At 36.9% G+C, this 27,364-nt stretch overlaps 2 protein-coding genes across 3 annotated transcripts; both read left to right on the top strand.

The window, feature by feature from the left end:
* Positions 1–243: 243 nt before the first annotated feature.
* On the top strand, positions 244–934 carry LOC131684232 (integumentary mucin C.1-like). Its single transcript, XM_058966924.1, has one exon. The coding sequence runs from the start codon at positions 244–246 to the stop codon at positions 685–687; it is 444 nt and encodes a 147-aa protein (XP_058822907.1). The 3' UTR covers positions 688–934.
* A 6,836-nt stretch (positions 935–7,770) lies between these two features.
* On the top strand, positions 7,771–24,527 carry LOC131684225 (uncharacterized). Of its 2 annotated transcripts, none has more exons than XM_058966917.1 (3): positions 7,771–7,910; positions 22,880–23,240; positions 23,299–24,527. In XM_058966917.1, the coding sequence occupies exons 1-2, from the start codon at positions 7,854–7,856 to the stop codon at positions 23,228–23,230; spliced, it is 408 nt and encodes a 135-aa protein (XP_058822900.1). In that variant the 5' UTR covers positions 7,771–7,853; the 3' UTR covers positions 23,231–23,240; positions 23,299–24,527. The 2 variants fall into 2 exon arrangements, with proteins under 2 accessions (XP_058822900.1, XP_058822899.1); XM_058966916.1 differs by having other exon boundaries at positions 7,771–8,222.
* Positions 24,528–27,364: the final 2,837 nt, after the last annotated feature.

Genomic DNA, 27,364 nt, shown 5'->3' with positions numbered 1-27,364 from the left:
GATTCTGAGGACCACGAAAAGGTGGACCTCACCGCGTTTCTCTACGCTCCAATACAGCATTCAGAAAGTAGCGGACACCGAAAGCGAGACATTCTTTATGATGAATGCACCCGTTATCCTCGATCGCAGTGCACTAGTTGTTGTGCCAGACAAGTGGACAATTGTCGAAGCAGATCATGCACAAAACCTTCAAACTGTGTAAACTCCTTTCTAATACAGCAGCTAAGAGAAACCAACGAAAATATGAATCGTCTTCTGGATTGCCTCGAAAAATGCTGTCCGAAAACGCGAAGACCAACCACCAAATGTGCATCACCAGAATTGACATTCCGTACGGATTGTGTGACAGAACCTGTTACCTGCGTGACACAACCTGTTACGTGTACGACACCACCTGTTACCTGTACAACACCGCCTGTTACCTCTCCGCTTCCAGTACAAGAGGATCCAATTGTTGGTGATGCTTTTATCTTTGACGACCCCACGACAACCGAAGATCCAACTACTACTACCACTGAAGAAATTACAACGACGACTACGGAATCGACGACTACGGAATCGACGACTACGACAACCGAAGATCCGACCACAACAACAACGGAGGAACCTACTACAACTACTACGGAGCGGTGCAAATGCTGCAAGAATTGCAAAGTATGTATGGTTTGTGATGACGAGGACTCGTGATGCGTTGTTCAGCAACGTACAATAGTATTGATAACGTAACATCGACGGAAATGTTAGACCACATTCGAGTAACAGAATTGAGTGATTGAAGTCTTTCCTTATAAGGCAGAATTTTAGCAACTAAAACTAGGTGGTTTGCACAAGTGTGGCGGTTTTGATCAAATTAAATAATATGCAAAAATACTAAACATTGACCAAAACACCAAATTAATTGGGGTGTAACTGTTTCATTATTCACTTTTTCAAAATCCAGTACATAGTTACACCATTTTAAAGTTTAAATGATAAAAAATCGAACAAAAATAAACCCAGCATCAAATAATAAACTATACCATCAAGACAATAAAAAGATTCATCTAATGAGAAACAGCTGGCGTCGAATGTTTATCTTTCGTGGCAGATGAAGCAAATGAAATCAATGTTTTTGGGTAGACTCCAAAGTAGATGGTAAGTACGAAGCGTGTACACTACCAGGCAAAAGTTTAGGCTCACTTGTTTTGCCTTTCTCATATAGAAAGGTTATGCAATCACTCTGAAAAACGTCAACCTAATCCCGGCCCGGAGGGCCGAGTGTCATATCCCATTCGACTCAGTTTGTCGAGATCGGAAAAAGTCTGTATGTGTGTGTGTGTGTGTGTGTATGTGTGTATGTATGTGCGTATGTGTCAAATAATGTCACTCATTTTTCTCAGAGATGGCTGGACCGATTTGCCCAAACTCAAATGAAAGGTGCAACCTTCCCATCGGCTGCTATTGAATTTTGGATCGATCGGTATTCTGGTTCCGGAATTACGGGTTTAAGAGTGCGGCCACACAGAAATTTCTCATATAAACTATAGGAAAAATTCAAAATAGAATTTTTATTTCTGATGCTAACTGTCTTCAAGGTGCATGAAACGTCGAGATTTGATGCAAACTCGAAAAAAAATTTGACGACGATTCACTTTTTTGGATTTTGGCACATTTTTTCCTTTCTCATATAGAAAGGTTATGGGTCATTCCATGCGAAGTGATCAAGGCACGTGTAATCGACCTTCACGGATTTGAACCAAATTTGGAGGAATTGTTCATCCAGGGCCAATATATAAAAACCCAAATTTTTGTAACAATTGAACCACCCCTCGGGTCATGGGAGCAACCCCCGTTTTGGCAAATTGCCAAAACCCTTGATTTTCTTTTGAGCATATCTCCGGTTCTATTTACTCCAAAATCAAACCGCAAGTTGGCTTTTGAAGAAAATTGTTCAAGGAGTCTAGAAAAAATATTATTTTTTGCCGGCAGTGCTGCTAACTATGCGATTTTTTCAGTTAAATATTAAAAGTTAATTTTTCTTTCAATACATATATTTTAATTTTTAAAATTTTAAAGCCATCGCGGTCCTCAGACATTTCTACATAAAAAACACTTATCATCTCAATATAATATGAGCGCATCCTAAAATACACCGTTTTGAATAGAAAACACCGCAATTTCCCATATAAAATCGCAAGCGCACAACACTAAAAAACCAACTTGATTATTCTGTGTTCAAACATAATTTTTCGTGAAGTTGACGAGAAATGATGAAAAACTATGTTTTTGGTTTGCTTCCAGCAGATCAGAGTCGATTTTTATGATCGTTTGAAGATTTTCTTAATTTTGGCCAATAAAAATGGATTTTTATATGAGAAAGTGAGAGTTTTTCCCTTCAAAACGGTATATCTCAGGATGCGCTCATATTATATTGGGATGATAAGTGTTTTTTACGTAAAAATGTCTGAGGAACGCGATGGCATTAAAATTTTCAACATTAAAATATTTATTGAGAGAAAAATTAACTTTTAATATTTAACTGAAAATATTGCATAGTTGGCATCACTGCCGGCAAAACATAATATTTTTTCTAGACTCCTTGAACAATTTTCTTCAAAAGCCAACTTGTGGTTTGATTCTAGAGTAAATAGAACCGGAGATATGATCAAAAGAAAATCAAGGGTTTTGGCAATTTGCCAAAACGGGGGGCTGCTCCCATGACCCGAGGAGTGGTTCAATTGACACAAAAATTTGGGTTTTTATATATTGGCCCAAGATGAACAATTCCTCCAAATTTGGTCCAAATCCGTGAAGGTCGATTTCAAGTTTGCATCTTTTTTTGATCACTTCGCGTGGAATGACCCTTATGCAATCACGCTGAAAAACGTCAACCTAATTTTTTTTTACTCGCATAAGGTTTCTGGATTTTAACAGGGGCGTAGTTGATGGTTTACGGAGAAGGGTTACACCCCCCTCTACTATTTACTCCCCTCCCTTAAAAATCTCCTTAAGTAACCCCTCAGACCACACCCCCATCCAGCCCTCATACCCCTCCCTTTCAACCCCATCATCTTTAAACCACCACTATATCACAAAGCATACCAAATTAAGTTGGGGAGTCGTTCGTTCATGGGACTTTCGCCCTCCTTACACACCCACCCCCGCATGACAAACTGAGTTAGCAAGCAGATAACATTGATCTAATGCTGATTAGGCTAATGAAGTATGATATTTTTTGTTTCAAGTGTTTCACCGTCGACACGTAGCTCATCAAGTTCGAGACTGGCAAGCCATTGTGTATAAGTGCAAAGTGTACTAAGAATGTAATGGACATTTCCATAATTATGTTGAACATAAACAGCCTCCGTACTATAGTTTAGAGAAATAAGAAAGGCACAATTGCACCGCTAGGTGGATTAAAACAGGTTTTTTTTAGTTTTACATAATTGAGTGGGTTTCTCATATTTTATGTGTCTATCGTAGAGAAATGGATCGAAAAATAACTACGAATAATAATAATTAATAACAATAAATGAAGAAAACCATATCTTTTTGAATATTACATTAACATTAACATTGTATTCACCCAACTTGAACTTTTGACTGGTAGTGTACACTTACGAAAAGTACAATTCTCGAGAAACATATGATTACGGCTTAAAAGCCAACTGTCAAAATTCACTTTGAATGGAAATTCCGGACAAACCGTAACTCGCAAATCACAGATGTTGGCAGTAGATAAAAGAGAAAAGTTTTCTTTATCGTTTACTGCTGTGTACTGTACTTGACCAGTCATTGTTTGTACGGAATTTCCTTTCAAAGAGAATTTTGACAGTTGGCTTTTACGCCGTAATCATATGTTTGTCGAGAATTGAATGGCTGGCGTCCAAAAAGGTAATTTGAAATTGGGGTAAACCCCTGTATTTATGCATAGTTGCATATAACCTAACTCAAATTAAGTCATATTTTTTGTGTTTCGGATTCTCCTCGTCAGTAGCTAATAGCTGACTTGGCCGCAAAAAGGGGCAACCCACAAAAAACCTATATATTCTCAAAATCAGTGCCCGGACGGCGGAGATATTAAACATTTTTTATTATTATTCCTCACGTACCATTTTTCATTAACTAAAAAGCATTGCTTTACTGGTGTTTAGGGACACAGCTAAACCGATTTTGACTATCAGCGTATGAAAATACATCTACGTGATTCAAGGAATTCGAATCTGGATACATTTCGCCGATTTATTCAGTATTGAAATGCTTCCTGAATCGAATTCATTGAATCACGTAAATGTGTTTTCATACTTCGATATTCAAAATCCACAGACCTCTAACCATTTTGGCGCTCAAAAACAAGCAGCCTTCCATTCCATGGCCCATCATCTGTTCAATGTACCGTTGTAGAATGAAGACTTTAAGGCCGAGCGGGTCAAAATATACAAAGCTGCTGAATTGAATGGGTGTGAAAAAGGATTTATGGACAAAATTCTAAGGAATCACAAAAGGAAAGAGCACAGACAAAACGCGACAACGCACAGTGGGGCCAGGCCATATAAAAATATAAGTGCTACATTTTATTGAACCGTACAATGTCTTGGAAATCTGCAAGAATTTGAGTAACAAAAAGTTTTTGATCATTCTAATTAATCTCGCTTTAATAGATACAACAATGATATTTTAACAACACATATAGCCGTTTCCAATTGAAAATCATCTCAGGAATTAAATCGAGTTCAGCGCACCAAAATTACCCTTAGATGATATTTTCAATCATTTAAAACTACCTCTGAGGTTTTGTCCAGCTTTTGTATGAAGTGGATCCACTGTGCAACGTTAGAGCCGGATAAAAAACAAGAACCAAGGATCGGCTTGCCGTTTTACCCCAAAATTCCTAACTCCGTTCAAACCGTCCTAAAACAGCATGGTTACCAAGTCGCATACAAAGTGGTAACACATTGAAAGACCTCTTGTGTAACCTAAAAGACACGGTTCCAACCGATCAAAAAGCGGGGATCTACCAAATCCCCTACAAAAATTGCCCCGCAGTATATATAGGACAAACCCGCCAAAAACTCAAAGCCCGCATTCGAGAACGTAAACATATTGTTGTCCACGAGAGAGCCAACGATTCCAGTGTAGCGGCACATACTATAGCCCACAACCACACAATAGACTGGGACAACGCGAAATTCGTAAAAAGTGTTCGGAAAGTTGCACATCTGAACGCGTGGGAATCCATGTACATTAGACCTCTCCACATTTTGAAAAAGTTTTGAAATATACAAGGGTCTGCTCAGATTTTTGTTCCAGGTGTGAATTTAAAAACTTTTGCCAAAAATGACTTTATTTGGACATGATTTAGTGGGGTCTCCAACCAAAAACCGTGTCTTTGCTATGTTTCCATAGTAAGATCACTTACACTTTGATTTAATAGGCCATACATGCCCACATATCATCAAAGATTGTTCCTTAAACATATTTTAACAGGTGAACATAGCTCTAATCGCAATAGAAAATTTGTGAACTGGATTTTTATATAGAAAAAAATATTAAAACCAAGAAAAAATAAGACTAATTTTCTTTGCTTTTGATATACCTATCTACATAAAAATACATTCCATCCTTTTACAATGTAGGAGTAACTCGAACCTTCCTACGGGGAAATTCAAACCGTCAATTTTTTACAATGGAATTTAATTGTGTTAAAAAATCATCTGGTACGCACAGCTGTCGATTGTCGCATCATGTATTTTCTTTGCTGTGGCGTGTGCCGCTGAACGGTGTTTGATGGAATAGGGGGTCCGAACAGCCCCATTCGCTCATTTCGCACAAGTCTTGAAAATGTCTCTGTTTTATCCAAACAAAAATCATTCCATGAAATAGGAGCCTCAAGATTTTCAAAATACTTACTGTTTCACTTTTATTTTTCACAAAAATGAAACACGTTGTATCTCCTTTAAAAAAAACCAATGAGATTCACCTGTCAAAATTAATGCTTTAGAATAGCGGTTCCATGATTATGTGCGACAGTCAGAAAGTCTTACGATTTTCTGAGAAATCGAGGGGGTCCGAAATACCCCACGCTCTTAATAGCCCAGGGTCTCCCTATTTATTTTATTTATTTTTTTAAGTTATTTATTTTATTTATTTTATTCATTTTAGGTATTTTATTCATTTTATTCCTTGCATTCATTTTATTTTTTTATCTTCTTTGTTAACGACTAAGAATGAGTCAAATTTTCCTTTTTATGTTTTAACGACATTCAATTAGCAAGGGACTGGAAAATGAAGTATATTTATCAATATTAGGAGCCATAGTACTCAAGGGAGAGCAAGGGGTTGAAGGAAGAAAGTTTTTAGAAAAGCGTGGAAAGGGTCATATGAGCAAGCTTAGAGTTTACCGGCGACTTAACCCTTTGTCTGCTACCGCAGGAGTCAGGATCTTTTGGCATTAGAAATGCGAATCATCTGAGTCTACGGCATGTCCGGACGCGCGTAAAGTAACTTGTTACTTCATGCTGACGGAACCGTTTCTTCATTTTATTAATGTTTAATTCCTTTTAATCATTTCATCCTATTTGTCAGTTTAAATCAATTTAATTTATTCTATTTCTTTATCTCGATTATAGAGGTTTTAGCCTTAAGATCATTCGCCTCTTCGGGTTAGAAAAATCTCTTATGAATTTTTTTTAACCCTATGTGCGGGATCGGGACTCGAACCCAGGTTGCGCTCTGTACAAGGCAATCGATTTACCAACTACACAACGCCCACCCCCATTTATTCTAATAATTTTATAACGTTTTTATATTGTCTAATTTTTCATTTAGTGACCCGAACTAATTTGATTCGTTTATGCCATTAATTTAATATATATTAATCACTTTATGAATTTAATAACTTTGTATCATTTTTTTTTGCTTTAAGAATTGTTGCAAATGATTGCATGATTTAACAGTGGTATGTGTAAGCATTGTCTCATCTCATTGTTAGATGTATTAAGTCGTTTTTGTTCACTGTTTCAAAATTTTAATATTAATCAGATTGTGGGGAGTATTCATACAATTCCTACAAAGACATTATGTGAATATATTCGATGGTTTGGCATCTAGTGAATTAAGTACACGTTTTTGGCGTTTCTGACCACTGTGGTATTATGACCTTACCCCTAATTGAAGGAGGCTTCAACGTTGAATACTGGTTGGGCGGAAAAAGGCATTTGATACGGAAAAAGGCATTTGATACGTTTCTCCGGTAACACTTTCTGGTTGAACAAAGGGAGCTTTATCACTTTCCCGTGACCCACCAGAAGTTTTAAAGCTGAGTCGAGAATAACGACTTAAATTGAATAAACTTTTCTTGGGAGTAATTGAATTCTTGAAACTCAAATTTAAACTATGATGGTCTGAACTGAGAGTTCAGAGGGTTGCTTTGCCTATTAGGTACCGAAATCTCATAAAAACATTTCATAAATAGATAAATATTTGCAATATTTGAAATAAATGAGGGTTCATTTGCATCACACGTCAAACATATGAATGAATGCTTCAATGTTTTGAATAAGTTATTTTTTGTTATAGTATTTTTTACTTATGCACCCTGCTGTTCGAAAGTGTGCTATTCAACAAAGGCACGCCTGCTAGTGATCTCTGTCTATACGCAGTGGCAGCTATTATGCAACATAATGCATTAGTGCATGCATAATGCATATGAAACCAACCTTGCCGCAGAAGCTGACATTGGTATGGTCGGTAAATATACACCCAGCGTAAGTTAGTCTTGGCCACGGTTAGCAAAAGTCATCGTTGACGACTCGCCGTCGCTTCACGCAGCTCAGCAGAAATAGTTGACAAATGTCTGTGCTACGAACATCACGATGTTGACCAAATTAGTATTGTTATCACTAGTGCTGACGAAGTTCTGCTGCCAATCGGTAAGTGTATCAAAGGCTAATCAAATCGCAAACCCTACCGATATGCGCTCTAAGAAGGCAGCCGAAAACTTGCTAGTAGTGCCGAACCAATTGGACCCTATCAACCACGATAACCGGAGGTCACATGCGCGGCTAAAGCGTGCCAGCTCAACGGCTTCTGCGGGCCAACGTTCGCCACTAATCGAAATTATGCTGCGTATTTTGGACACTATACAACTGGTTCCCAAAAGACGGTCAAGGAGAATGACCGATACAACAGGCCAGCCGTTAGAGGCGATGATGATGGTGCCAGATTCATCCTCACCAACCAAGGTCGAAGCTATGTTGCTTTTAGTATGTGATAACATTGCTTGCTTTATCAGAGAAACCTAATGCCGTTAGAGTTCGCTGTGTTTCTGAGGTGTCGAATGCCAGATAGATTTAGACGGTTAACAGCATGTGGTGATCATCGCATTCCCATTGACAATCGTGGTGCAAAGTGCGTAACCGGATGTAGTAATACTAAGACTTGTTTTTTTTTCAGTCCAAGAAAGGAAAAAAATCTTCGCTTGGATTCAAAATTTAAAGCAAATTGCTTTATACAAATTGGTAGATTGCTTGGCCATCCGTCTGACATAAGGATGGACACAAATGATTTAAGGATTTTTTTGTTAGCTCCCATTTTGCTGACACAATAGATTAGTAAACCAGAAATGTATGTAATATGCTAAGTTCAGTCATTATGTAGGAGTCCACTGGATTAAAGCACGGAATTTCAAAATTTCACGCACTTCGAAGCGGTTATAGTAATTCCGTTGCACATCACTATTAGTTATTTACAGTTATACTTAAGCTGACCAACTGTACGGAATTTGGGAGGACAGTACGGATTTTTGGTCGTGTGTCCGGAAAAAATACTTGTACGGATTTGTCCGGAATTTGTACGGAATTTTCAACCTCAGTAGAAGTGGAAGTACTCCCAGGACAACAAAAATTCGGAAAATAACTAAATAACGTTGCAAACTCGTTTCCCAGGTTCCAAAAATGCATTTTTGTTAGACAAAGGAAACCAGTGCACAAGAGTGATAAAAAATCGATTTTTGTGAATTTTCTTATGAGCTTTGAGACTAGGTAAACTTTAAGATTTTTTCTAATATAAATGAAAAAATTGAACAGCTATGTATCCGTCTCGACTAGTCGTTTAAACCGTTCTTTCAAGTTGGGTGGAATTTTTAAATTCAGTGTCTAGCAGCCACCAAGTTGATCTATCTAAGTCGAAACACAATTTACCCGATTAATTTCCGCGATGAAAAATATATTGCTCGGTATTCACATTTGGTTCAACTCAGTTTGCCTTCTATGAAGGTATCTCAAAATAATCCGGATTATACATTTTCTATTTTTAATCTTTTTCAGGACCAAATTATTACCGCTGCAGTTCGAATGTATTCTGTAGTTCTGAGACATAATACAATTATAATCAGCAATAGATTCTGGAACTCCTTCAAATTTCCATTTACATAACTTAATAGGTTTTTCCTTTTATTTTATTTGAAAGGTTGACCCGAAAATTTCAACGTACTCGAAGAACATTAGATCCAGAAAGGACGCTGTTAAGTACAATAGAGTATTTAATTTTACGTTGGATTTTCAGCCAGATAAACTGATCGGGCAGCTTGATACACACAAGGAACATGATAAGCATAAGTAGGGTTGTGGTACCGGTAATACCGGTACCGAAAATCCCGGGAATACAGACTCATTTTTGGTACCGTAATACCGGTACTGAACAAATTACCATAAAATTTTTTATGAAAAATATATAGGCTCTAGGGGGACCTGTTTCAAAATAATATTAAATATTACTAGCTCCCGTTGTACTGAACGGTATATTTAAATTCCTGCACTATTTTGTCCAAATTAAACTTTATCGATCTTGTACTAAATTTCAAAATATTCACATCTAGCGTAATAGACGTAAAAATTTGCTATGATTTTTTTATTAGCGACATTATGATTGGGTCCATTATTCACTGGGTTGCGCGTAGTAAGGCTATGGTCTAAGTCATGTCTGTATTTGGTTTGCTCTTAAACCTTTACTATAAAAGAACGAACAGCTATTTAGTAGCTAACAATTTTAGACTTGGTGAACTGCTTCTAATGGGGCGATTTGTAATTATTGGTGATCGGAAAATTCAGCAAAACTCCATAGTTTACAGGAAAGCAAAGAGCCTTGATATGCATTAGAGAATAGTAGACAAACGACATAAACGTCGAGGTTTACAGAAAAGCAAGAAAAGAAATGCGTGTAATCTGCTCGGATTTACTGCCATTCTCGCTTTGATTTACTGTTGTTAACAGGGTTCCTTACATTTACCATCTGTTGAATACGACGAAAGTCGCATCGCTTAGCAGTTATTGATTTCAAAGTGGCCCAGATTTCGAAATAAAAGAAGGTGCCGCATACGAAAAATATTTTCTGCTGAAATAAGTTATGCCATTCCGAAGCAATTAAAAACAATAAACATGTTTTTTGATCAGCACAAATCATCATCTGAGAATAAGGCCATCAGCTTAAGCAATCAATTTCACTTTGAAGCTTTTTTAGATTTTTTTAAAAAAATATTCGAGTACCGGTATTACCGGTACTGAGGGCTTCAGTACCGTAGTACCGGCTCTCGCCAAAAAGGATCGGTACTGCGAACCCTAAGCATAAGTGCAAAATGCGTGGAAACGTATTTTTTTATATTCAATAAACAATTCCTTCTTGTGCAAAGAAGCAGCTTCTTTGACTATAATGTTGTGCGCTTACTCTGCGCGGTTTCAGGAGCTTTTATGAAATTATGACATAATAGAAATTGTGTTGTATATCAACGGGTCAGAAACTGATCAAGACCATCCATATTTACTGCTGTAAGTTGTCGCGCAACCATTTTTTACTTCTATTTCAGTTATTGGGATGATTTCATTTTACGTAGATTATCACGCTGGAACGAATGGAAGAGTAATTATTTTGGAGTTACCTCTTTTTCCATGGTTTCTGAAAAATTACTCTAGGGGAACTCTAGAGTTATGGGAGAACTCACTCTCTTCTAGCATCTCAACTATACACTGCAAATAAAGTATCAGATTCACGGTCCGCGCGAGATTTTTCAAGACTACACGCAAATATGCGAATGGCTACACGGATATAAAATCGAATTTATACACACGAAGTTACATACACGCTAGCACACGCGACAAACACGTTAACATACAAACGTTCTAACTCGTCGCGATCATCCACGCACACCTTCTCCTGCGATCTTGCAAACAGGATGACATCCCGGTGACTAAGTGAACGTTTTAGCACTTATAAATTTAGAAAAGCAATCTCAAGAGTGAACCTACAAACGCCCGTGTTCGCGGGCATGGATTGGTTACGTCCGGAAGTTCCTTCTCTCGGCCCTAGCAGCCTAGGTTCATGCTTTCAGCTCAGCTAATCAGAAAAAATGACGCTCATATCCACTAGACAACACGTTCCATGGCGACATGACTGGGAGCTCTAGTGATAGAATTGATAGTGATAGACAACTCTCTTCTAGCATCTGAACTATACACTGTAAATTATGTAGCAGATTCACGGTCCGCGCGACCATCAAAGAACACACGCGAATGGACACACGGTTATAAAATCGAACTTATACACACGAAGTTATACACTAGCATACGCGCCATATTGTCCGCGCGACAAACAAACGCCCACGCGATCAAATACGTTAACATACAACCGTTCGAGCCCTTCACGATAATACACAAAGACGATCGCGATCATCCACGCGTAACTACGCCCAAGATTTCGCAAACACAAAAACGCCTCAATGATTTAGTGAACCCTCTAGCACTTCTAATCCGATTAACGCGGTCTCAAGCGCACACAAGCGCTCATTCCCACGCGATCGACTGACGTTGCAATAGACCTTAAGCAGTGTTTTAGGGGGTGACATTTCCCGTTTCGTCTGCAATTGTAATAAGTGATTCTTACGGGGAGCCCTTCCGTACTGCAGTTCCAGTAGTACAAGAAAGAAAAATAATGAAAGAAAACAAAATTTAAAATATCTTGAAATCTTACAGATTTTGTAAATTTTTGGTTACGAGCAGGGATGCCAACGGTACCGATAAACTACATTTTTTCGGTATATTTACATTTGCACAAGCCGTACAGCCCGCTACAGCGACGTATCACTACAGCTCTTGCCAGAACGGTAGCCAAACCGAATACATTTTCCCGTACAGCAGTTGAATACATCTTTGTTTTGCTGCTGTACTCCGACTGCTCGGTGAGAGTGTGGCGTAGTAAAGTTTGTTCTCTCGCGTTGTACATTTTTCTCTGCATAATCAAAGGGAGAGGCCCGCACACGAAAGCGTTGATGCCGGCCGTGGCGTAAATGAGCCGCATTTATTGTCATCATTTTCGAATAAAAATATTAAAAAGATTGAAAATATTAAAAAATGTAAAATAAGGAAAGAGAAGCTGTACCGCTCGCGTCTGGTGGCTATACTGGGGACAGTAGTTTTTTGTCATGTTACTGCTTTGCACACAGGCAGCCGTACAGCGCTGGGCGTCCTGCACTAGCGAATGACAGCAGCATCGAGAGAGAAATGAGAATGTAGGCAGAAAAATTACAGCCGCAGAAAAGGTAGGCATTTTGCATCCTTGGTTACGAGCATTTTGATAGACAATGAGAATCGTATTCTGCAATAAAATTATGTTTTTGTCTGCCAGTTATTATCAAATTTTGAAGCATGTTTACAGCTGTTGCAAGAAAAACATTTTTACCAATTATTTCTCCGCGATGCATTGTTGCATCGTGTTTACATTTTCTTCAAACTTTTGTTGGCAAAAAATAAAAGTTTTAAAAATAACAAGTTTTAGTTTTTAATATAAATTTTTTATTTTTTGAAACATTAACAACTTTTTAACCCATTCATGCCCATGTTTTTTTTTTTTTTTATTTCGATTATAGAGGTTTTAACCTTAAGGTCATTCGCCTCTTCGGGTTAGAAAAATCTCTTATGAAAAATTTCTAACCCTATGTGCGGGGTCGGGACTCGAACCCAGGTGCGCTGCGTACAAGGCAATCGATTTACCAATACGCTACGCCCACCCCCTCCATGCCCATGTTGTTTATGGACCACAACGTTTTTAAACAGCTATAACTTTTGATTGAGGCAAGATATGCTCGCAAAAAGAAGTAAGGCTAATAAATGTGGCTATTGCCTTTCGTTTGAGCATTAACAGTTACAAGGATCAGCTCTAGAACTGAAGTTATTACAATTAGTCTGATTGGATTCTGCTGGAGCAGTGCTGCCAGGGACAGTTTACGTTGACGACGGAAAATGAATTTTTCATGTATCTTCGTAATGGTGCAGTATTTTTGAAAACTGATAAAACTTACCAATTTAGTCTGTCTTTGGCTGCGTTTTCCATGCAATTGAACTATTGTAAATATTCTAGGAGAATTGTATTGAGCATTGGAAGGTAAAAATTGAGCAGCTTCTAGCACTACAAGGGAAGCACCTAACTTTATGAAATAAGACTTTTTGTGTTTCTTGATTTTACCGTTTTCAAGGAAAAATAATTTTGAAACCCCACATGAACTAAAAAAATTAGGGCATGAAAGGGTTAAACAGTTATATTCTACAAAACAGAGCTCTTGAGCAACATTTTTTTTTGAAACGGTTCCTGCAAAAACCCTTAGGGACATTTAAATATTGCCCTCGAATCAAAATGCTTTGCATTGTTGTGCAAAATTCTCTGAACCCATGTTGGTAAAATGTCTAATGTTTCAACTGAATCGAAGATCTTGGAGAAATTACTGTATTATAGCATCTATCTGGAAGTGCCGAATTGAACAGCAGTCGCTGTATCCAATATATTTTCTACTTTAGTTCGAATCAACGAAACGAACGAAAAGGTTATCTTATATCCGGCTTGCATTGTCTCAAGAACAAAGAAAACTGTTACTTCAGTTCTTACCGAAGTGATCGTTTAGTGTCGAGATGTGTGAATATGGAAAACAAAAGTGGAACTCTGGTCAAATAACGTAACTTCAAATCTTTTCGTATTAGCCCGAGTTTTGGAATATTTACTTACAGGTTTCAGAGCTTAGGCTTGCGAAAGTCACCTCTATCCAATGCCATCATATCAGGTATCCAATAATGATATTTTTTGATAGATTGCTCCAGGTAAATAAAATCATTTTCTAGAACAATCTATAACAGTTATTCTCAACCTGAGGACCGCGGACCCCTAGGGGGCCGTGAAGTCGTTGCTGGGGGTCCGCGAAGAAAAATTGAATTGAAATTTCAAGTCTTGTTTCCTAACAAACTGAAGGTAAAACATTGATAGCATACAAAGTCGATGTTTGTCCGTGGGGGTCCGCAGCAACCCAGGGTGATTTCTAATGGGTCCGAACTTGCGATACGGCCTTTAAAAGTGTAGCTGTATAGAAAAGTGGAATCGGTTACAAAGGATACATAGAAAAAACTAATTATTCCTAGATATTTCAATGGTGATTACGCGGTAAGATTGCGGCTTGCCTACCTGATCCGACAATACAAAACACAAAACAGTACCATGCTTTGCAGTTATCAATGACAGATTCCTACATCCTCATTCTATGATGAAACGGCTCACTATCGTAAACCGTAGACAGCAGTCGCTAAGAAAAACTCATCTCCGACAATCAATAGCACAGTCTTCAATACTGCCGCCTGATCCCCAAATGGTTGCCAACTTTGTGACAGTTGTTCAAGTAATAACGGCAACTGCAAAACAGCAGAAACTGTATGCATTAACTCAAAATCAAAAGGCAGAGTTTTCAGTTAGAATGAAAATGCCAAAGAGGACGAATCCACATTTGTGATTTGTAATGGCCAGATGTAAGAAAGAAGACCCACCTATGATGGAGTCCCGCTACGAAAAAGGATTTCCATGTACCATAGCAAGTCGCGTGCACTTTTTTACCAGCAAACCAGAGATTTTGTGCTTGATTCTTCTACTTCACTTATGATTTTTCGGACTTGGGGTCTAACCGGTGCTAATACGGTGGCATTTACTGATGAGATGAATTCGAAACGCAAAATACCCTTTTTTACATTTCACTTGTAATCTGTCGATTTGTATAGCATTTGAATTTGAAGTAAATACATCCTCTTTATTCCAAGATTCAAATTTGAAAAAAAAATCATCAAGCATTTCAGGTATTTGGTCTCTGCATTTGAATCGTAATCAAATTTCATAATTCCGGGGTTGGATGCTCGTGGATATTTAAATTCGAAACCTAATCATTTTGAATCCAATGTTCTAAGCAACATAACAGTCTATTGTAATTTCGTAAGTTTATTTCGATCGGAGTATCTTCTTTTCTACAGAAACCCATATAGTTTCTAAGAACCTTCCTGCATGGCAAGAAATTTCAGTTCGTCAACTTTTGTGTTTTCAATTTTGAGAAAGCCGTGTGGTGTCCGGCGGGCTGAAATCTTTTTGCACTATTTCAGCCAAGAATAGAACCTCTGGGAACTGCTCCCATGTCGTAAGAGGCGACTAACAACATGCTAGAAGTTCCTAGGTCGAGGTATTGCTCCGTACCGAAGACTTAACCTGGGCGAACCTTAAGGTTCAGGGTTGTTAATCGATAATTAATCGTCATCGTCGATAACGTTAACCACCCGTCAACGTCATCGGAAACTCCGTTAACGATAATGTATCGTCGGATTCATCGTCATCGTCGATAATTCATCGGTGGTTATCGCGATACATTTTGCGTTACTTTCCTGTTTATTGGAGTTGAAGTTGATGCGGTTAAATTTCAATTGTTTAGAAATAAATAACTATTGAAGGACACGTTGTTGGCAGTTGAAAATCAATAGTTTGGACATTTTCTAAGCACAGGGGGGGTGGGGGTGGGTCCGACGATGTGTCAAAATCGAATTTTTTGTCAACTTTTCGGGAGTGTTTTATATTGAAGGGAAAGTTATTGGCAGTTGACAATCAATAGTTTTGGACATTTTCAATACACAGGAGGTTCGACGATGTGTGAAAATAGATTTTGTTCAACTTTTGGGGAAAGATTTTTATATTGAAAAAGCTATTGGTAAGTGAATAATCAGCTCCAATAAGACTTTAATTTGACTAGTATCGATGAACGCGGATCAATACGTACTGAAAATTCGCCGCGTCTGTTTTATTGAATCTAATTTCAAGTTCCGTTTTTGGTAACAAGCCCGTCCATCAGGTTAACAATCCTTTGTATTTCCCTTCAATGTTCGATATAATCGTTCGTATACATGTATTTCACAAACAATCCGATATTAAAAATAGGAAACACTTTCGCTGATTTATAACATCTAGAGCTATCATAACTCTTTGTCTGTATAACGTGTTATCACTCGATAGTTTGCAACCCAAAAAATATATCGTAGAGAAGGAATAGCGAAGTTAGTCTAAATAATGTCACAATAAATAGTGATCCGGCCCATTAAGAAGATAAGATTAGTTTTTCTGGGCAATACTCCCACGATCGGCTGTGTGGAGTTGAAATTGCTTTTGTTTAGAAAACATAGGATACTCTCGGTAGCCGGCTACCCAGATTTTAAAAGAACAAAAAACTAAACAAGATCTTTTTCGAGCGATCGTGTTTTCGAAAACTAACTGAACTACAAACTAAGGGATCATCCATAAATGACGTAGCATTATATGGGGGAGGGGAGAGTTTTGCATTTTGTGATGATGTGTGACGACGGGAGGGTAGGGGGTCATGTCAGGCTATGTAGCTTTTTCAAAGGGGAATAACTAACATCGGTTTTTATTTAAAAAAATCACGGGGACAGGGGGGGGGGGGGGAGAGTTACCGTCAAGCTACGTAATTACCAGGGGGTATTTAGAGGTTTCTGACGAAATGCTACGATGGGGGAGGGGGCTGGTAAAAATTGCTCAAAAAATGCTACGTCATTTATGGATGATCACTAATAAACTATGCTTTACAGGTCGCATCGCTTGCTTGGAGCGAATCCTAGACCCTATTTCCTTCCAAACTACCAACTCCGCGACACCTATGGAAGAGTCTGATGAACCTTCGGTATAAGATTCCTCATTTTATTCAAACGATCGCCGGGTAAAATCAGCACCGACACGATAGAAACCACGAATAAATTCGTCGCGCGATTGAATATTATTAAAAAATATAAGCAGCGCTCCTTATAGCCGGCTATCCGGAGTTCAAGTTGCTTATTTTGCTAATCGTATTAATACAACAAATGATAAATTTCCCAAATTCTCGGCAGCCGGCTGCCCAGAGCAATTATTACATGATAACGCTATTGGCACACTTACTAACAACTGTCCCCTTCCCGTGATACATGTGGAGATGCAGAGGATTCCTCGGTCTCTAGTAGCAACATGTATCGGACTAACATTCCTTCCTTTCCCAGAAGATCTGCATTCGGACGTAGCCGGCGTCGGTATTGATCAGCATGCAGGGATCGGAATAGATTGTACAATGTGGCTCATCATGTTATTCCCAAGCATGTTGTTCCAATCAACATTTTGCAACCTAATTTGGTTCTGGTCAATAACGGAGTAGCAACTACGGGCGATCTCTTATGCTTATGCTTATGCTTTTGTGTTTTCAATTTTGAGATGAAATGTGTACGGATTTTTCCTAACCCACAGTTGGTCAGCTTAGTTATACTCATGAGCTCATACTTTTGGCGTTATTCAAATTTCTCGCGTTGCTTTATCAGAGAAACCTAATTCCGTTGGAGTTCGTTGTGTTTCCGAGGTATTGAATGCCAGATAGATTACGATGGTTAACACCATGTGGTGCTCACCCCATTCTAATCAACAATTGTGGTGCTAAGTGCGTAACCGGATATAGTAATACTGAGGCTTGTTTTTTCAGTCCAAGAAAAGAAATAAAGCTTAGCTTAAACTCAAAATTTAAAGCAAATTGCTTTATACAACTCGGTACATTATTTGGCTATTTTATATGAGAATGGACACAAATGGTTAACTACCATTTGGTGACTCAATTGATTCGTAGACCCAGAAATGTTTATAATAGCCTAAGTTCCATCGTTATGTTCGAGCTCACTGGATTAAAGCAGGGTATGTCATAATTTTACGCATTCTATACGTCATATTGAAGCAGGTTTTGAAATTTCGTGACACGTCACAACTATTTTTTGCAATAACTGCTAGTGGCATAGAAATACTCACGGTCTCATACTTAATGGTTATTCAAATTTCTCATGTCTGAATTTCTGTTTCAAGAGTATTAGCTTGTGACCTCTGGTGGCAACTTTGTTATTGATGGGACAAGCTGAAATTACTCAATAGATGATAATGTCTATGAGTAACAAATCACCCTTTAATGTACAAATCCTGGAAATCATGTATCGGTTATTGGTCAATACCGACACCGGAATAGGCCCGAAAACAAAACGCAGCGGAAAAGAGAAGGAATGTTAGTCCGACACTTGCTATTGGTAGATATCGTATGTGCTACGGCGCCTTCCACAAGTATCACGGGAGGAGGGAAAGTGTTAGTAGGAATAGGGATTCGATAAAAAATTGTATTGGAATTCGTACGCGATTCAAGCGTCAAAAAATACGTTTTAGGAATATCATAACGCATAACGAGAAAATACTTTGTTCAAATGTTTTTAGAGTAAAAAAATCAGCAAAGGGAAAAAACACAAAATAGTCTCAAGATAATTAACTGAGCGTAGTTAACAAACTGAGGCTGCAAAGCCTATCGTTTATATTTGCGATAAGAATATGCAATAAATTTGAGAGGCCTAAAATAAGGGTCCTTCTTTTACAAATGACATTTTTAAATTTTCTGATTTTTTTGTATAACTTCTGTGTATAAAGTTACCTTACAGGAATTTCAGGATTTTCCAAAAAAGATTTTTTTTTTTAAATTTATCGACACTTTAATGGCTGATGCCTAACAGACATTAATTTTCAATTTAATTTTTATTCTGCAATATAATACAGGATAAAATAATTGCCGTGATCTAAATTATTTTGACCCCGAAAATACCATTTTCAAGCTATGGTGTCTTCAACAAAGTTCGTCTATAAAATATTCCCCATTTTATTAAAGTATTAGTTTGTTGATTAATCCCCCCTAAAGCTGAGATGCAAATTTCTGTTTGGTCATTTATAAAAAAAAAACCAGATATGTTAAACCCTCCCCCTCCTTCCTCTCCTCAATGTAACAACATGCTTCATACTTCCGCCTTTTAACCTTAAATATGTGATGTAGTTTTTAAATGACCTTATAAAAAAGTTTTATAGTCATTTTTCAAATATATGTTTTTGCATGCAAGAGACAGCATGCAACAAATGGTTACCCATGGATTTGATAGCGTTTGCTTTATAGATTCGAATGAATATGACTTTGTCTACGGAAATTTGCGGATTCAAATGTTTTTTCATACCAAAATGTTGCTTTTTGTATTTTCTTATGCCGGACAAAATTTTAGAACATTTTGACATTCTAAAAACTCACCTAGGAGAGTTATTTTGGTAAAAATTGATTTTCAGGGGTGTATTATATAAAACTCCACAAAAAGACTATTAAAACCAAAAGATGTGTCGGCAACAATTTTGACTTTTTTTCGGAACACTGTTAAATCAAACGGAAATCGGTTTCAAATACCACTTGTCAAATATGAGCTTTTTTCGAAATCTCTAATTCACTCACAAGAGTTTTCAAGTTTGTATGTGACAATATATGAAAAATAGGCAATAGAAATAATAAATTCAATACATAATGACAGTATCATCTTGTGCATCCATAAATCTGAAGATATATAACTTAAGGTGTAAGGATCAACATTGCCGAAGACTGCAAATTGATCCGATTTTGCAGTAAAAAGATATTCTCATATAAAGTTATGTGTTGCCTCTCTTTCTCGCACATACTTAGAACAGGAAATTTAAAAAAAATGGTTGGTCTTCAAAGTTAAATAACTTTTTAGGGGAACCTCAATATGCAATCTTCAACAAAGCTTTTCGTTATAAAATAAACTACGCGACTGTAAATTTTGGGGTACGCAGAGTTATTGTGAAATATTTTATTGGAATTTAAGTTTTTATTTCCGAGTTTCCATATATATTACTATAGAAACTTGAAACCTCTTGTGGGTGAACTAGAGCTATCGGAAAATTTTTAATGTCCTGAAAGCATAGCGGTAACTATTTTTGCCAGTTTTACATAAAATCAATCGGATGTCTTTCGGCATGAGTCACTCGTACCGGTGCCTTTAAAACAAATAACCAAACAGATAGGCCACTGCAGCTGAAAGGGAAGATTGCTGTTCAGCAGCTCAGTCCTGTCTTGTTCTTTTCGACTGATGTGCACCGTGGTAGTTCCGCGCACTGGTTTTGCCCTTTCGAGTGTAAAAACTGGGTATATTTCAATGATACTTATGCTCGAAAAGTGTAATACTAGCGAACTTCACTTCACCGGTGCAATCCCACCGAAAACGGCATTTGATTGCGATCTCAGATTGATGATTTCTGAGCAGTATCCATGCTTATTCGTGGCTGGGGCACCTACCCTCGATGCTTCTCCTGTTCTGCTGCTTGCTAGCAACTCCACCAGGATGCCTGGAATGTGACAGGCAAAAAGCAACTTTATAACATGAAGTTCTATACTGATTAAATGTATCAGCATTAACTATATGAGCTTCTGATAGAAAAACTAACAATGGACGTACGTTTTCTACAAGATATCGCTTGCGACAAAGATTTTTAGAGAACACGGTTATAATTAAGTGCTATGTTTTAAACAGCCTTCCTTTTGTTAGTTACTACTCACTCGACAAAATGTTGCTTTTTTAATTCTAGCTCTCTCTGATATACTGAACACTGTTTACTAAATGCGGGGTGGTTGACGTCCAATTTCATTTTAAATTCATTATTTTTTTAACACAATTTACGCATTTAAAACCAATTAGAGAGTATTCAGATGTTCTATGTGCTCCATTACATTTGGAACAGGTTTCTATTTTTGCGCATCCCCTACTCTTATGATCAAATTTTCCAAAGTTGAAGCAGCGCAACACGTTAAAGGTCTCTAGGGCAGAACACCAAACCATTGTTCATCGTACGGTCTGACACCAGCCAGCTAGAAGTATACTCGTCAACTTCAATTATAACATTGTATTTGTTATACTTGAAGAGTGGATTTTCAACAACTTTTACATTTTGAATCGGAATGCCCTCATTCTGACTCTTCAATAAGTCAACGAAGATTTTCTCAGCATATCGATCACTCCTCCCAATTATTTTCAACTTTGGTTTACCATAAAACTATGGATTTTTGTCGAAAATGGGTTATCTGTTGAATTGTATTCTGTATCACCAATGAATCACAATGCACAAATAAAATTACCAGGTTAGTTTAGAAAATATCGATAAAAATAACTAAACTTGGTTATCCCATACATAAGGTTCAATGAAAATGTGAATCTTGAGTTTACTGAGTGTTAGTATAACAGCATTATTCTTTTCACCCAGATTGCTTAGAATATTTGGTCGGTGTTAAGTCAGACCGGACTAAGACGCAAAACATCAAAAAATGAGAAAATGATAGCACTGGATAAAGAATTTCGTCAGCTACATTCGACTTTTGCCAGATTTGATATATTGATAACAATAAACAAGAATTATGGCAAAAAGAAATTTCCAACCATAATGTAAAGGATGCGGTGATTCAAACTTTAAACTCGTTTTTCTCGAAATCAATATTTTGTCACTTAGTCCGGTCTGACTTAACACCGACCATTTTCTTTCAACGATTCAATGTTATCCTTTGCTGCACACTCCGCAATAAGAATATTGTATGATTTGGGAACAACAATATGAAAATTGCCAAATTTTGCGATTTTTTCTTACAAAATATTCAAATGGTTCAACATTTTTCCAAAGTCATGCCTTTGTTATAATGATAATACGAAAAAAAGACATTAATTTAATCGTTCAATGAAATTTTGATCAACAAAATTGGCCTTTCGGAGCTCTTCAATTTTTTCTAATTTAGGTATTGTTTTGCATGGCTCTTAAGGGGTTTATGTGGCCCTGGCAATTGTGATTAACATTCCACGTGGGAGAAAGAAATAGTTCTGATCCACTAGCAGAATACACCACATTGATCTTCTACTGCAATGAGACTTTGTTTTTGAATGGTTTTTCTTAGTTATCCTCAAGAGAGAGAGAGAGAGAGAGAGAGAGAGAGAGAGAGAGAGAGAGAGATAGTATTTGCTTTTGTATGGTCTACTACTTCATAACGCACGGATCACCATCGGTAAAATTATCATCATTTACTCATCTAAACTATATAAATAGCGCCAAAGATCGACTATCAAAAATGTATGTCTTTTTCTGTGTTTTGCATTTAAATCAATGTAAAGGTTACCGTTTTGTCAGACTATGCATAATGAAGCCAGATAATTCATAACCGTGTGAATGTGCATACTAGCGTACGATAAGCTCAATCTAGAGAAGATTTAAAGGTTTCATAACTCATTTGAGATACAAATTTTAAAAAATATCATCATTTTCAGTAGCACAATTTTTTATCCCATGGACAGTAGTTGATGTTGTCAATGAAAAATGTATTCTAATCTCAACGATGCGACTATGCTTGAGTTAATGTAAACTGCTTCATGATTTTATATATGAACAACACGCTACTGTTTAAATGTTTGGGACTTTTTTCAAAAACCATTGTTCTTTAGAATTATCCACATCACATACATAGAATGTATACATATATAATCACATAACGCTTTTCCGGAATCCAGCTCTTCATTTGATTGCTAAATGCAAGATCTATGCTAGTACTAAATGGTGTGGTATTTTTTTACATTCATAAATGCCAATATATAGAACAGTTTGTATACAGAAATAACCGATTTCTTCCGCCATATAGTTCTCACTATTCGGTGACAGCCAACAGCCGTTACTGCAATCATCACTCGAGCAGACACTAGACGCCGAGGAGCCTCCACCAGCAACGACAATTGCACACGCATGCTCGGAAAATGTATCCTGTGAATGCCACCACGATGACGGTGGCGAAAGCTCGCAGGAGGAACCGGATGAGAAGATCTACGACCTGCTATTGAAGGTACTACAGGTTTTCGATGACCAAGCTCAAAGAGATACTGACCGAGCACGGAGGTTGCTTGATCTACGCCAGTTCAGTGGAATGATTACCGGGCCTCCGAATGATGACAGGAACAACGATGACGGGCCGACGACAAAGAACCTGTTCCTCTAATGAGCAATGGGTGTTATTTTGGAACTAGTTTCTAAACAAATCTATATTTACTAAACTTTGTCTTTCAGGAATTTTAACACTTTTGGACCATTGAGGACGCCATTTTACAGTTTTTTATAGGAAGTTTTATTAGTTATTCAATTTAGTTAGCATTCTAAAATAATTTTTGAAATGGTAATAAATTTATTTCAGTTGACATAATTCGTTAATTTTACTAAAAGATTAGAACACTCTTATTATGTCCATTCCTACTTTTTATTAAATTATTTGAGTTTTCAGTTTTTCGTATTAAATAGATGCTATTAGTTCCAAGTTTACTATACGAAACAACATATAATTATTGAGGAGTACTGTCAATAGAATGAAAATGTACCAACATATAAAAAGTAACATTCAACATGGATGGAGGAGCTATGCAACAGAATTCTTACCAAACTCTGCTATTACATTTAAGGCTAATATTGAAGTTCTTTTTATTATGAATAATATTATGAAAATTGTTCTGTTAAATGCTAAAAAATTAATGACAACGGTAGTTTTATTAGAAGGAGAAACTTCAGGCGTGCTTTGATACACAAATTTCGCAGCCACATTTACTGCCACTTCAGCCACTTTTTACTGAAATCCAAGTGGTGATCCGTGGACAATTTCAAACCAAACCAATGTCGATGAACTTTAAGTATGTCAATAGCGATGAGTTCATTTCGCAAATATTTGATAAGGGAATTGTGAACTGTTGAAGCGGTAGAATCACTTGTGTGTTATGGGATTTGCGGAAGCAACGTTAGGCCAGATCTGGGGTGAAATAAGTTCCCATCATACAGTCATCCTATGCGATAGAGTTGGTTTCCAGTTCGCAACTGGCGAGCTTGAAATAAAACGCTAGAGAAAATTATTTATGAAGAGTATACCGCTTTCATAGCTCAACAAACAGTTCTCTCTACTTTCAAATTCTCACAGTTTCCCTAAAACGAAGTAGCTATTACAAATTCCATACGGTAAACCAGGGTGACATTGATCACTTTTCGAAGTAATCATTACATATTTTTAGACACACCACATTTTTTCAAGTTTAATATTTTTAAACCATGTAACTGATGTATGAAGAACAGGATGGCTTTATCTCAAATTATCAGCCTACTACTATTTTTTCAAAAATAATTTAGATTTGAAGTCCGGTTACGTACTTCGGGGTGACTTTGATAACTTGCATGTTCACCCACATTAAATTCCTGATGCCAATGTTTTTCGTTCAAATGTTTGTTTAAACTAATTCTGAAAAGATACCCATTGTTAAATAGCAGTTAATTGATATTAGACAATATATTTAAATATACTGAAAAATTTTAGTGACTAAAACTCGTATAATTCGAGTCCAACTAGAATAAAGAGCCTGTGAACTTTTTTAACTGATAAATTTGTTTTATTTCTATGGTTTATCAATGTACAGAGGTTTCACCCATTTCAACACGTTGAAGTTTTGAATAAAAAAAGTATTACGAATTCAAGCTTCAAATAATTTGAAATAATTTCCAACTAGTTTCACAAATATTTGTTTTTAAAATAAACAAACTCTTGAAAATTAATTTGGCACGTCCGACTCTAAAGAAAATTAAAAATTTGCTTGGAATTTATTATTCTTGCTAAAAACTAAGATTAATTCATTGTATAAAAAATAGACACTTTACGAAGCTTCGTAAGAATGAGGTAAATTAAAATTTCGGTTTTTTGAAGTTTTTGAAACCCAAAAATCGAATAATGTATTATAAAAGAATAGCTAATCAGTGTTTTATAGGTTTAGAGTAAAATTCATTCCAAATTTAAATGACTTGGCCAACTATTTTGGCTAAATAAGCAATCTACGAAAACAGTTTCAAGTGATCAAAGTCACCCCGATGGTCAAAGTCACTCCGTTTTACGGTATATGAGTTTGTTAATTGCTTCCAATTTGTACTCCAGTCAGAATATTTATTATACAAACTGCATTTCGCTCTACATATACTTCCAGGGTGGATTGAAAAATAGGATACAATTAACCACGAATAGATTGCTTTAAACAATGACATTTTGATTTCCGCCAAAATTTGGTGGCGTGAACGAAAAATCTCAGCTCTGGGCCTGATCATATTAGTAAATATCCTGGACCCGGCTCTGGGTAACAATGTAAAAGAATCACCCGAAAAGCGAAACTGTAAAAAATTTGAACCCGAATATTACTTCAAAATCATTTCAAATCACGCCAAGTCTATGGTGAAGGATCATTTCAAAGTTACTCTAACACATGTCAACTTACAAACCGTGCCCGAAAATTCTGGAATCAGGTTCTTCAGGTTTGACCAAAATTTTAGTGTGAATATTGTTATCATTCAGCACATCAAATTATATTCACTTTCATGCACTGGCAATGTGTTTTCGGTACACGAAGCTCTTCATTTGAACGCTGTCACACTTTACCACGTGTTTTAGGTTGTTATGACTGGGCCAATTTGCTGAACTTTATTAGAACTGTATTGTCGTTATGATGAAATTGAACATAGATGACTTACGTAAACCTAAATTCCATTTTCATCATCAGTAATTGTTCTACACGCCAAAAATATGGATTTTATAGTTGACCTAATTGCAAACATGACACAATTTAACAAACCGTAATTCACGAAATAACGAAACATTACCGTGTTTCGTTTAATTTTACATGAAACGTATACTTTACATGCAAAATGATATAAAATTATACTTACAGCCAATCAGAACAAACGCTATATATGGAGTAAAATTTAGTGATTTATGAAATTCAACGTCATGTAAAATTACAATCGAACGTAAAATTAAGTCATTTTTGATGCTCGTATATGTCAGGGTCAGGAGACGCAAATTTACACAAATTTTTCTAGGTGCGTACATCCCGAATACTCGGTATAAACTAATAGTGAAGAAAATAGCCACCGCACAGTGCACCATGGACCACAAACCAATTTCTTTGGTCGAAAATGCAGTAACCGTAATAACTAGGCATTCAGTGCTTTCGGAACAAATTCTCCAAAATAAATACACTTCATGTAAAAAATAGGGGTAGCTCTCGCGATTTTTGAAATAAAAATTATCGCCTGAAAAAATAGGAGAACACTATCTTTCAAACATATTTCGGGCAATCATTTCTGAGTAACTTTGTTGAAAATATTTTCTATCTTTGAAGGTTTTTATTTTACAGCGGTTTCCTTTGTTTTATTTAGGGTGACTCGAAAAATATCAGTTATTAATATAACATTCATGAAGTTAATTTCTCGTGAATGTTGATTTCGGGTAGTAGTTAGCTCTTACAAATGCGCATATTCATTGACTTTTATATAATCAGAGATTTTGACGAATTTATGCTTAAAATTTAACATTTTATAAGGCAAATAACTCCGAAGGTGGCAAAAAGTAACAATCAATGTCATGGCCATCTGATAGCACTCCTTAAGGGGGTCTTCTATTCTCACGGTTTCAAAAAATCGATTTTTTCTTTGTTTAATTTCAATCTACATGTATCTGAGAATACGCCACAGAAAGGATTTGGTGAAACTCATATTCCTTGACATATTTCTGGGAACTGAAAGGTACCCATCTCGGGCCGTTTCTGAGAAACTAAGCGCGGCGCACCACGATGGCGCTTGTCTATAGAAAAACTATTGTTTAAAGAATTCACCAATCCATACATGATGGATATGTGAGCGTCGATGAATGGTTTCTTTGTCTTTTGGGGTCGAGGTAATTGTACGGAAGAAAGAATGTATCGAACATGTTGAGAAGCGTATGGGAACTAGATTACGAAAACTGAAGAAAGAAAACATAGGTATCGGTGGGAAAAGAAAGGTAAAGTTGACGGACAAATTAATCAGCGAGCTAACAAAATTTTATGGTCTAGCGATTCGGAGAAACTCAAATTCTGTAGAACATATGCGAAATGAAATCTGTGCTTCCCTCGAACACTGCTCGTCATCAAAGGAAAATCCCCAGCACTCAAAGTGTTTACCCGTCGAGGACAGTTGGTGCAAGTGACGTCAGGCCGAAGCAAAAGCAATTATTGAAACTCATCTACGAAAGTCTATCATCTAATGATTTATTAGAAAGATGCTTGGGAGCTCAAACTAA

This window comes from Topomyia yanbarensis, chromosome 2, assembly GCF_030247195.1.
Source record: "Topomyia yanbarensis strain Yona2022 chromosome 2, ASM3024719v1, whole genome shotgun sequence".
Classification (NCBI taxonomy): Eukaryota; Metazoa; Arthropoda; class Insecta; order Diptera; family Culicidae; genus Topomyia; species Topomyia yanbarensis.
The sequence above is the reverse complement of the archived record's forward strand: the minus strand, read 5'-3'. Positions and strand labels throughout refer to the sequence as shown.